A 12,487-nucleotide genomic window follows, 5' to 3' on the forward strand; every position below is an offset into this window, starting at 1 on the left:
AATAAAACAGCAAACCACCTGTGTGTACTTGAGGTGCTGGGCAGGGTAACTCAGCTCAAAGACACAGCAGGAGAACCACCTAGAAAGATGCCTTTAACTGCACAAAGACAGGACCAGCCCTCCTGAAGTATTAGTCCTTAGGGGATGGTGTCTTGGGGGGCGATGGGAGCTCCTGAGTCATGGCTTCCACGTACCATGTGGGCAGGAAGGCATGGGGCGCATCTCGATGTACAGACACAGTGACTGGGCCACCAGGCTCCCAGGAGAAGAGGTGGACGAGTCTGAGGGGAAGATGGAGTCACTAGCTGGAAGCTCGGCCTCTGGGACCCAGAGGGGAGGGGCAGAGCTGAATGCCTCACCTGGGGTCATCCTGGACAACTGTGTTTTGGGTGAAGCTAAGGAAAGCGGCACAGAAGTTCATGCACACGGAAGGGTTCCAGCCATCACGGTCATTCTGGGGAGGGCCGAGGAGAAGGCAGAGACAAGTGAGGACAGGAGTGGGAGAGGGGACACACAGCCCTGGACACGGGACCTGGGGTCTTGGCATGGGGGTACAGGTGGGTGCTGGGACTGCCTTACCCTGACGTGTTCAAACATCTGCATGGTGGGAAAGGTCTTGAGGGAACAGACGAAGCCCTCCGGGTTACGGAAGCCAGCAACAACATTTGGGACCCCCAGGAGGAATGACTGAGCCCACCATTTCAGGAGCTTGTGTCTGTAAGGAAAGATGAGCCATCAGTGGAACGCCGCCTCCTCTCTTCCCCCAAGTTCCTTTCCCAGCTGTCAGTTCTAAGCTCTCATTCTGCCCACCCCCCTCCTGAACCTGTAGAAGCTCCTCCATTGGCCAGGGCTGTGCATCTCCTTGGAGGTCTTGAGCTCCACATAGCAGGTGGGGGGCTGTGGGGATGGGGCCTGGGGGTCTGTGCAGTCTACTTCTCCTGAGAAGAGCAGAGGGTGGTTTCCCAGGCGGCTGCGTAGCACAGAGCAGAAGGCCACGTTGGTGTTGACTTCCCCAGAGGGATCTGGGGAGCCTCCAGGTTTGTCTGTATAGGAGAGAAGCAGCAACAGGGGTGGCTGCTCTGTCTCTGGGGAAAGGGGAGGGAGCTACAGAGCAGGGGCAGCTCTCACCTGCACACATGTACTGCTCAAACTTGTACCCCATGTACTTAAGCTCCCGGAGGAGGGGTGGCTGGGCAAGTCTTTGAGCCCGAGCAGCCGGTGTCTCTACCTCACTCAGGTACAGTGTCCCCTGGAACCTGGTGGCCGCCAGCTGCCAGCCCTCCTGCCGCTCATACGGTGTTGTCAGCAGTTTTGTCAGGTGCCCCCGCCACGTCACTATGGCCCCTGCCAGCCAGCCTGGACCCCTGAGAAAGAGGAGTTAGAAGCTGAAGGTCTGACACAAGCATTAGCTCAGATGGCTCTCCTAAAGAATAGCCCAAGTTCCTCCTAAGGAATGAATGCCCTCTAGCTTTGGCGTCCTTAATTTTAGGAGCAGGTACAGGTCTCTCCATCTACTTGTGTGCTCTTCTCTGCTCACCCCTCCAGCTGTCCTCGGTGCTCCAGGAGCCACCGCAGCAGATGGTCCAGGCCCTCCCGGACCTCCTCGTCCCGGGGCTGGTATCGATCGGGGTATCCGTTTCTGAGGTCAAAGTTGGGGCCCTGACCGTTGGTGGGGGGTGGGCTGTAGTAGCGCAAGGCTTGGGCATCTCCATGGTACTGGCGTTGGGCGTCCAGGGAGAAGCAGCCCATTTGGGATGGGCGCCGGTAAAAAGGAAAGGGCCCAGAGTAGAGGGCCGGATCTGTGGGCAGCGAGGGTGCTGGGCAGGGGAGTTTGTTCCGAGGTTCAGCTACTTCTGTCTTCCCAGCGCCTCTCTTGATCCCTCTCGGCTCCATGAGATCCTGAGTGGGGGAAAGTTCGCCTTCTACAGAGGCGGCCTGGAGAACGGGGACTAGGGCGCAGGGCTGAGCGAGCCTCTGACGGCCAGGCTCCGGCCTTGAAAGACAAGGCCCCGGCGCGCCAAAGAGAACCACGCCCGGGCACCCACGACCCTTCCCCTCGACTCCCCAGCCCCCGGTCCGCCCAAGGCGGTGAGGTCAAGAAGGGTGACTGGCTGAGATCACGGATACGGTTACCTCTGCGCCCGCCAACCTCTACCTCGCCCTCCGCAGCGCTACGCGGGCCCGGCAGGTACACCCCAAGTCCGAGCGGGATGCGACGGGGGTTTCGGCTCTGATGACGCAGTCACTCCGCGACAGCGGCGGGCAAACCCCCGCAGCAGGACGTCGGTCCCTGCAGCCCCGCCCGGCCGCGGAGGAGCGGGAGTCTGCGTGGCACCGCCCCGCGCGGCGACCCGGACGGCTTTTTCGTCGCCGCAGCGTCCCATTGGCGCTCGCCGACTGGCCTCCGAGGGCGTCACTGCTGCGCGCCGGAAGCGTCCGTTTTCGTGGTCTCTCCGGGTCCCTGCCCGGCCCCGGCCCCCGCCCGGCTTCGACCCCGGCCCCGGCCCCGGCCCCGGCCATGAGCCGGAAGAGGTCGCGCCTGGGGCCGGAGCCCTTGGGCCTGAAGAGGCGGCGCGAGCGAGGGCGGGCGGAGGCGGAGGCGGATCCTCTGAGGGCAGAGGCAGGTGAGCAGGCGGCGGGCGGCTCGGGACCCAGCCCCGGCCTTGCCCGCCACCCAGGTGCGCGGCTGCGCCGCTGACCAGCCTCCCCGGCAGGGTCGGCGCGCGCGGCGCTCGCGCAGCTGCTGCGGCTGTTCCCGCGAGGCCTGTTTGAGGACGCGCTGCCGCCCATCGCGCTCCGGAGCCAGGTGTACAGCCTCGTGCCCGACCGGACGGCGGCGGACCGGCAGCTGGTGAGGACCGCGGGGCCGCGCCCGAAGCCCCCCGACTCCCGTTCCGCCAGCCCCCCTGCGGTTCAGTGGGCGGGTCCTCAGGGCGGCGCCGCCGCGTCCGCGACCCGACGGACCCGCGAATAGCCCTCGGGCGGGCGGGAGCCAGCCGGGCGGTGGAGCGGAAGAGCGACGCTGTTGGGGAAACTGAGTCTTTGGGCTCGCTTCGAGCCCACGGCGCCGGGAGTACTGCAGGCCTTGTGCATCAGTGTTTCCTCTGTACACCGAAGGCGAGGAGCCCGGAGCACGTCAGCCTGGGGGGCCGTGTGCTGGGTTGGAGGTAGTGAGGGGGCAGGGAGATCAGTTCGAAGATCCTGCAGCTGAGAACAGGTGAAGGCCTAAGTCAGGGCGGTGTAGTCGGAAGGGAGGGGTTGGGTGAGGGTGAGGGATGTGCGGAGTGGCAGGAGGGAGAAATCCCAGATAACGCTCAGACTTTCGGGACGACAGACTGTGGTTGGTTGGTGGACTGGACAGAGTAGGAGCACATTGGTTTGTTGGGCATAAACGATATGTTTAATTTTGTACAAGTTGAGTTGGAGGTGCTTGTGGAGTGTCCAGAGGTAAGTGTGTAGTAGACAGTTGCAGGTCAGGGACTGGAGAAAATTCTGGGCCAGGGATACAGAACTGGACGTTAACGGAGATGTGAGGAATGGTTCAGTCTGTGGGTGTGGGTGAGATCGTGTGGGAAAAATGCATACATGCCATATACACAAAGGTATATGTACAGTTTTGGGGGGAGGGTGTTTCACAGATCTTCTGAGGCCCAAGGTTAAGGACCCCAGGTTTACAGTGAAAGATAATAGAGCCAAATCCACAGTGCTGGGAGATACCAACATTTAAGGCAGTGTTTCTCAGAGTGTGTCCTGAGTTCTACCTGTATCAGAATTATTTGGGCTGCTTCAGAAATACTCAGATAATGAATTAAGATCTCTTGGGATAGGACCTGGGAATCTACATTTTTGAATTACTGCCCCAGTGAGTCTTAATGTGGCTTAAAATTTAAGATAAACTGATGTAAGGGAAAAGCAGAGGAAGATGAGTCTGTGAAAGAGGCTGAGAAGGAATAGCCAGAGTTGGAAGAGGCCTATTGTGAAAGTAGAGATTTTCAACAAGGTGGAGTATTTGGCGATTTTAGACCCATGATTCAGGACAGTGGTCTGTGAAGAGGTCAAGAAAAATAATATCCCGAATCTGTCCATTGGGTTTAGCAGGTAGAACGTTAATAGTGGCAACCTGTCAGGAAGAAGAGGGAGGATCAGCTCGTCTATGAGGAAGGGAGTCAGGTTCAACCACTCCTTATACCATATTTGTTGTTTTTGTTTTTTAATATATCTTTATTGATTTCATAGAGAGGAAAGAAGAGGGAGAGAGAGAAACATCAGTGAATGAAAGTCATTGATCGGCTGCCTCCTCCACGCCCCCGACTGGAGATCGAGCCTACAACCCGGGCATGTGCCCTGACCAGGAATCGAACCCCAATAGCCTGGATCCTAGGTTGACGCTCAACTGCTGAGCTACGCCCGGCTGGGCCTTGTTTGTTGTTTTTAATCTGCTGTTAGTCTAAATTTGGAAAAGAACTTTAAAAATTGGTACAAAAGAAAATGTAAACATGCACATGCACAATTTAAAGAATGTTTACAAAGCATATACCTAATGCATGGCAGGCTGTAGTTTTCCACCAAGTATTGATATTTATTATCTGTCTCCCAAGTTTTGATATATATTTTCATTGTCGTTCATTTCAAAATGTCTTCTAATTTGCCCTGTGGTTTTTTTTCTTTGATTCATTGGGTGGGTTAGTAACGTATGTCTTAATTTCTAAGCATTTTCTTATTGTTACTGATTTCTGGCATAAATGATATTGTGGCCAGAGAACATAAAATATAATTTCAGTCATTTGAAACTTGTTGAGACGTGTTGTGTGGTCAGTTTTGCTAAATATTGTATGTATATTTGAAAAGAATATACATTATTCAGTTATTAATTTCTTAGTAACTGGAGTTACTATTGAAGTCTCCTAGTTCCTCACCAGTTATTTTGTCTCTTTGTTCTATAAGTTAATGAGTTAGGTTAATATACTTTTGTGATTGTGGATATATTACTGTCTCAAATATTCCCCCTATCTCATCTCTTTTCATACCTCCTGGGACTTAAATTAAACATATATTGGACCTTCTGTTTGTATCCTTTAAGTCTTTTAGCCTCTTGACTGCATTTTTAATCTTTTTTACTGTCTTTATTATATTCTGCTTAGTTTTTTCATCTGTCTTACAGATTAGTAGCTTTTTATTCAGCTGTGCCTTAATCCATTAAATCCATCCATTGATTCCTTAATTGCACTTGCCAGTTTTAGAATTTCTATTTAGATATTTTTCAAACAAATTATGTCAGTTTTTATAATTTCCTGCTAAAAAATTCTGTCTTGGCTTTTATTTATTTCAGCATTATAAACAGTTTGTTTTTTCCCCCCTAAATAAATCTTCATTGATTTCAGAGAGAGGAAGGGAGAGGGAATTCTTTTGAATTTTGTTTCCTTGTGTGCCCAGTTATTTTTGACTGTGTTGGACAGATTTGCCTAAATCATCAAATGCCCTTCATCTCCCAATTACTGCTACTTTTTCTTTTGTTAATCCTCACCTGAGGATATTTTTTTCCTGTTGATTTAAAAAAAAAAAAATCCTGTATGTCTTTATTGATTTCAGAGAGAAGATGGGAAGGGGACGGGGGGGGGGGAGGGAGGGAGAGAGAGAAACATCAAGGTTGAGAGAGTCAATGATTGGTTGCCTCCTGCCTTCCCCCTACTGGGGATTGAGCCCTGACCGGAAATCAAACCGCATTCTCCTGGATCAAAGGTCAATACTCAACTACTGAGCTATGCCAGACGGTCTCCCATTTATTTTTAGAGAGAGTGGAAGGGAGGGAGGGAGAGAGAGAGAAAGAGAGAAACATGGATGTGAGAGAGACACATTGATTGGTTGCCTCCTTCCGGGATTGAACCTGCAACCCAGGTATATGCCCTTGACCTGGAATTGAACTGGTGACCCTTCAGTGTGCAGGCTGATGCTTTAACCACTTCTGTGAATTCTTTTGTTCACATATTATCTTGTGAGCTCTTTGATGCTTAACAGGTTTTCTGTGTGTGTGTGTGTGTGTGTGTGTGTTTTGATTTATCTTTATTGTTGAAAGTGTAACAGATACCCCCTTTTCCTCCCCATTGGTAACTTCCAGCCCACATCTGCGCCCCCCCCCCCCCAGGTCTTCACCACACTATTGTCTGTGTCCATGGGTTATGCATATATGCATATAAGTTCTTTGATTAATCTCTCCCCACCCACTCTCCCACCCCCGCCTTCCCACTGAGATTCATGCATCTGTTCCATGCTTCTATGTCTCTGGATCTGTTTTGTTCCTCAGTCTATTTTGTTTATTAGATTCCACGTACGAGTGAGATCATGTAAAACTGAATGAGGAAGAATCAGAAAACTTGAACAGGCCATTAACAACTGATGAAATTGAAGCAGTAATAAGAAAAACTCCCAGCAAACAAAAGCCCTGGTCCAGACTGCTTCAGAGGGGCACTTTCTAATATTTTTAAGTTGTTGGGTTAGATAGTATTGACTTTTGTCTGGAAGATCTATCCAGTGAAGTCAGTGGGGTGTTAAAGTCCACAACTATGGCTGTATTGCTGTTGATCTCTCCCTTAAAGTCCTTAAGGTTGTTATTGATAGGCCCTTATTTATTGCCATTTAAATTTTTTTTTTTTAAATATGTCTTTATTGATTTCAGAGAGAGGAAAGGAGAGGGGGAGAGAGAGAGATAGAAACATCAATGATGAGAGAGTCACTGATTGAGCCCACAACCTGGGCATGTGCCCTGACCAGGAATCGAACCCTGATGGCCTGGATCCTAGGTCAACGCTCAACCACTGAGCCACGCCCGGTCGGGCGCCATTTTAATTCTTTATGCCTATGTTTCTCTCTCTATTTCTTCTTATTATTACAGCAGTGCCTTTAACATTTCCTGTCATGCTGGTTTGGTGGTGATAAACTCCTTTAGCCTTTTTTTGTCTGGGAAGCTCTTAATTTCACCATCTATTTTGAATGATATCCTTGCTGGATAGGGTAGGCTTGGTTTCAGATCCTTGCTTTTCATTACATTGAATACTTAATGCCATTCCCTTCTGGCCTGTAGAGTTTCTGATCAGTCAGCTGACAGCCTTATGGGAGCTCCTTTGTAGGTAACATTGCTTTTCACTTGCCTTTAATATTCTCTCTTTGTCTTGAATTTTTGGCATTTTAATTATGATGTGTCTGGGTGTGGGCCTCTGGATTCTTCTTGCTTGGGACTCTCTGTGCCTCCTGAACTTGTGTGACTTTTTCCTTCACCAGGTTAGGGAAGTTTTCTACCATTATTTCTTCAAACAGGTTCTCTAACCCCTGCTCACTTTCAACCTCCTCTGGCACTCCAATGACGTGAATATTGTTATGTTTCATGTTGTACCACAGTTCCCTTAGACTGTCCTGTTTTTTGTGTGTGTGTGTGTGTATGTGTGTGTGTTTAAAATATATCTTCATTGATTTCAGAGACAGATAGAAACAGTGATGAGAGAGTCACTGATAGGCTGCCTCCTGCAGGTCTCCCCAGCTAGAGATTGAGCCCGAAACCAAAGTATGTGCCCTCACCGGGAATCAAACCACAATCTCCTGGATCATAGGTCAACACTCGACCGCTGAGCCACACTCAGCCAGGCCTCCTGTTTTTTAATAGTTTTTCTTTTTGGATGTCTCACTGATTTTTTTCCTACTCTGTGTTCTAATTCACTGATCCAGTGCTCACCTTCCTCTAATCTGCTGTTTATTCCTTCCAGTATGTTCTTTTTTTAAAAATATATTTCTATTGGTTTCAGAGAGAGAGAGGAAGGGAGAGGGAGAGAGAGATAGCAGCATCAGTGATGAGAGAGAGTCATTGATCGGCCACCTCCTGCAAGCAACACAGGCATGTGCCCTGACCGGGAATCAAACCACTATCTCCTGGATCACAGGTCGATGTTCAACAACTGAGCCATGCCAGCTGGGCCCTTCCAATGTATTCTTTATTTCTGCTGTGTCATTCTCAGTTTCCTTCATAGTTTCCATATCTTTTCTCATGCTGTTGAGCATCCTTACAATCAGTATTCTGAACTCTATATCTGATAGATTGCTTATCTCCATTTCATTTAGCTCTTTTTCTGGAGACTTCTCTTGTTCTTTCATTTGGGGCTTGTTTTTTTGTCTCTACATTTTGGCTGCCTATTTGGGTTTGTTTCTATGCATTAGGTAGGCAGGCTAGGACCCTCAGTCTTTTTGGAAGATCTCTCATGCAGGCCATTGTCAGACTCTGTTTGTGACCCTATTTGGAGCTCTCAGCAACCCAAGGCTTGAGGTCCCCTCTGTTGGGGCTGGGTCCATTTGGGCAGGACTAAGATGCACACCAAAGTCTGCTTTTCCAAGGCCGGGTTCCAGAAGCAGATCAGGCAAAGACTCAAAGCACTCTGGAGTCTGCCTCTGCCTGCAGGCTGATTAATCTGATTCCTTAATGAGCCTCAGGCTGTAGAAACTCCACGGGGTTGGGCAAGAGGTTTTCCAGCAGGTTGGGGCAATTGCTTCCCCCTCAGGCAAAAGCCGCTTGGAAGGTAAATGTCTGCCTCTGCAGTATGGGGGAATGACTCGGTATGGGAATCTAGAGGGGTGCCCTCTGAGCTTTATCTTCAGAGCCCACAACCCTAGATTCTCCCCACACAGCTCTAGTCTACTCTGCCCTCCCTCCGCCAGAGCCCGAGGTGAGTGGCTGCACAGAAACTTTGTGTTGGCCCTTTAAGAACGTGCCTGCAGTTCCAGCTGCCTCTCCCTGGCAGACAGAAACCCGACTGCTTTTCGCAGCCAGATGTTATGTGGGCACCTTTCTCGGTTCTGGTGCTCTGGGCTGGGGAGCCCCGCCAGGGGTTTAGGCCCCAGAGGCCTCAGTGGGAACCCCCCACAGCTGAGATATCCCTCCGGACCTTCAGCTTCTGCCTGTCGTCTCTCGCCTCTACACGTCTCTATGGGAACTCCCCTTTTCCTCCTTGGTTATGGGGGTGCTCTCCAGCTCGTCTTCAGGTGCAGTTGATTATTCAGGGTAGATTTTTCTATGTTTTAGTTGTCATTCCAGTTTGGCCCCGGGAGAGTGTCAGTGTTGCTTCCATTCAACCCGCCGCCATTTTTAATCTCTCCAACAGTTTTAAAAACAATATTTTATCTAGCATTTTATTATTATTATTATTATTTTTTAAACATATCTTTATTGATTTCAGAGAGAGGAAGGGAGAGGGAGAGACAGAGATAGAAACATCAATGATGAGAGAGTCATTGATCGAGCCCACAACCTGGGCATGTGCCCTGACCAGGAATCGAACCCACATCGCCTGGATCCTAGGTCGACGCTCAACCGCTGAGCCACACCTGGCCGGGCTAGCATTTTAATTTTCAGTAGGTGAATTGGTTCTTGCTGTGTTTTTGGAAACACTAGTCCTGGTTGATTTTTATTTGTTTTGAACATTTTATCCCATATTCTTCCCCACTTTTCTCTACCCAAAGTCTAGACTCTTAATTCCTTGAGGGCAGGGTCCATGTCTTAATCACTATTTTCTCTTAGTGTCTGACATACGATTGGTCTTTAAAAATGTATACTGATAGTTTGACACACAGAGAAGGTAGGTGGATGGGAGGGTGGGTAACCGATTGGAAAAGACTATTTGGTGATTCACCTGATTCTCTCCCCACAGTTTTCCCTTTACTTAGAGAAAAACTCTGCAATGTGGGCAGAGTGCCCATAGTGTGGCAGAGAGAGCATCTTACCCTGACACCCTTCTTTTCACTCCCATCTTTTGGAGACAGAAAGAACTTCAGGAACAGGGGGAGATCAGAGTCGTCCAGCTCGGCTTCGACCTGGATGCCCATGGGATTATTCTCACCGAGGACTACAGGGCCAGAGTGCGTTGGACTGTTGTTGGGGGGAGGTGGAAGGGGGGAGGCAGGGAAACTGGGGAAAGGAAATAAAAAGAAAAGAGGCAGTTTTCCCACTCCACACCTCACAGAGGGCAGAGGGCTTTGGTAAGTAGTCATAGGAGGGAGAGGGGAGGGAGGAAGGGGAAAGGCATGAGAGGTGGGAAGAACTGAGAAGGGCCCTGCCTCCCATGTGCAGAGAAGTGTCCTGGGGAGGAGGTCCCCGGGGGGTGAGGGAAGGGCCAGACCAGCCTTTCGTCTCTGGTTCCAGGTCCTCAAGGCCTGCACTGGCCGACCTTATGCTGGGGCTGTGCAGAAGTTTCTGACTTTGGTGCTTCCAGCCTGTGGGGACCTTAGCTTTCAGCAGCACCAAATGACACAGACCTTTGGCTTCAGGGACACAGAGATCACGTGAGATTTGGGGGACCAGTCAGAGCAACCGCCTGGCACCCCCGCCTCCCACCCAGCTTTGTCCTTTTCCTTTGGCTGAACCTGCCCAAAAGGTTGACTCTTTTTTTTTTTTTTTTTTTTTTTAAGTAAAATGATCTAAATTTGTATCCTTCCCCCAAGAGAGGAGGCCTGTCTTACCTGGGGCCTAGGAAAGGGCCCTGGACTAAGATTCAGGCTACCTGGGTGGCTAATCAGATGCATGTAGAGGCCTGGTAGGGACCACGAATGCCCGAGGTGAACCGTGCTGAGACTGAGCACGGGCGTGGCGGGAGCTGAAGCGCTCACAGGAGCACAGCCAGCGTGGGTGAGAGGAGGTGTCTGCAGGGGCTGTCCTGGCTCGGGCTCCCTGCTTTGTAACGCATGGTATATGTGAAGGCATTTTGTGGGCTTCTTTGTGGTAGATGTGGAGGAGCTGTGCTGAGGTGTGTGCGTAGGCAGTGGCAGGATCACAGAAAGAAGACCGTAATTTCTCCCTGGTGGGGGGTACTGAACATGTGCCAGGCCTTGTGGTCAGGGAGGGCTTCCAAGACTGGTTTTAGGGAATAAGTAGCAGGAAAAGAGAGTTGGGGGAGGGCAGTTGGGTAGGCAAATGGGACTAGAGAACTGCTGGGCAGGGGCAGGGGAGGGGGTGTCTGTTATCTGGTCCTTTTGCCTGGTTGCCCATGTTTTCAAACATTAGCAGGCAGGGAGGAGACAGGATTCTCAAAGCCAAGGCCTCATCTCTCTTGGCTTCCTACCCACTTAGGCAGCTGGTAAACTCCGGAGTCCTCACTGTCCGAGATGCTGGGAGTTGGTGGCTGGCCGTGCCTGGAGCTGGGAGATTCATTAAATGTTTTGTTAAAGGTATCCTATCTGCAGGGCAAGCCCTCAGCCCCTTAGGAACACCTTTCAGTGGCTCCTCTGGCCTGCAGGCCTTACTCCCTACTCCTGTGCCACTTCTCCTCCAGGGCGCCAGTCTGTCCTTGGCATGGTCCGGAAGGCCAAGTACCGGGAGCTACTCCTATCGGAGCTCCTGGGCCGGCAGGCGCCTGCCTCGGTGAGACTCGGCCTTGCCTACCATGTGCACGACCTCATTGGGGCCCAGTTGGTGGACTGGTGAGTCTTGCCCCCAGCCTCTGGCAGTTGACAGAGCAGTGTTCCAGAGCAAACTTGGGTTTCCTCCCCATTCTTGCTTCCTTCACTAGGGAAGCCCAGCTCCTCTCTCCTCTGGAACCTGGAACATCCCTGGCCAAGTTCTGAGTTCTCCCCAGACCTTGGGCCTGCGTGTCTGGATCCAACCGTGTCTTTCTCTCACACAGTGTCTCTACCACTTCTGGAACCCTTCTGCGCCTGCCAGAGACGTGAGGATTCTATTCACCATGGCAGACCGCCCCAGAGCGGAGCAAGGGGCCCAGGAGTGTTGCCTGGTGGTGGCTGAGGCAGGGTCACCTTGGGAAAGCTTGGGCCAGGATGATGACTGTTGGACTTGTGGGCGTACGATGTCAGACGTGACTGCTGCTGTTGACCTGGGCTCCTAGCCAGTGGTGGGGTTCAGGCCATGCTGCTTTGTCCTGTGGAAGTAGAGCCAGGAGTGGTGCCAAGGCCATGACTGCCGCCTCTCCTGCAGCAAGGTGCTGCTGTTCCGTCTTGGGTTAGGAGGGTGTGACTTCTGAGGAGGCTGGTGAGGGAGGGCAGGGGTTGAAACTGCCAAATAAAGTACTTCTGCTGGTGCTCTTTCCTGGTGTCCTGTTGAATGTGATGATGAAGCCACAGTTGGGCCTAAACTTGGCCTTGTTCAGAGAAGAAAAGCGTTGGGGTCCTTTCTCCCTGTGGGGTGGTGAGGGTGTGCCTCATCTAAACCACGAGTTCCTGTCAGGGCCTGGGGAAAGCAAAGGCCTAATGTAGTTCAGTGTTTGCGGGGTTACAGTGAGAGGCTAGTGTCTTATCACCTTGTTTGTTGGCTTGGACAAAGGATCCTATTTCTCCAAGCAGGGCCTCTACCCAGGTAGACTGAGCTTGAACCCCCCCCCCCAACATGCCCAGTAGGGGAGGTGCTCTGGCACTGGGATGAGAGGGGTTAACGGGGGACAGGATCTCTAGGGCATGATTTCTTCAGAGACCCAGGTGTCTGGGGTGTCCCCCCACCCCCAAC

At 51.3% G+C, this 12,487-nt stretch overlaps 2 protein-coding genes across 2 annotated transcripts; one reads left to right on the forward strand and one right to left on the reverse strand.

Moving 5' to 3' along the window:
- Window positions 1-76: 76 nt before the first annotated feature.
- DXO (decapping exoribonuclease) lies at window positions 77-2,137 on the reverse strand. The gene is made up of 6 exons (XM_016215330.2): window positions 1,538-2,137; window positions 1,129-1,364; window positions 824-1,043; window positions 580-715; window positions 360-454; window positions 77-281 (listed from the first exon to the last, which is right to left on the reverse strand). Exons 1-6 carry the CDS (start codon window positions 1,891-1,893, stop codon window positions 131-133), a joined length of 1,194 nt encoding a protein of 397 aa, XP_016070816.2. The 5' UTR covers window positions 1,894-2,137; the 3' UTR covers window positions 77-130.
- A 381-nt stretch (window positions 2,138-2,518) lies between these two features.
- WHR1 (winged helix repair factor 1) lies at window positions 2,519-12,009 on the forward strand. The gene is made up of 7 exons (XM_087817312.1): window positions 2,519-2,624; window positions 2,715-2,851; window positions 9,799-9,894; window positions 10,178-10,317; window positions 11,102-11,199; window positions 11,304-11,451; window positions 11,655-12,009. Exons 1-7 carry the CDS (start codon window positions 2,519-2,521, stop codon window positions 11,698-11,700), a joined length of 771 nt encoding a protein of 256 aa, XP_087673438.1. The 3' UTR covers window positions 11,701-12,009.
- The last annotated feature ends 478 nt before the right edge of the window (window positions 12,010-12,487 follow it).

This window comes from Miniopterus natalensis, chromosome 5 (assembly GCF_054644295.1).
Source record: "Miniopterus natalensis isolate mMinNat1 chromosome 5, mMinNat1.hap1, whole genome shotgun sequence".
Taxonomy (NCBI): domain Eukaryota; kingdom Metazoa; phylum Chordata; class Mammalia; order Chiroptera; family Miniopteridae; genus Miniopterus; species Miniopterus natalensis.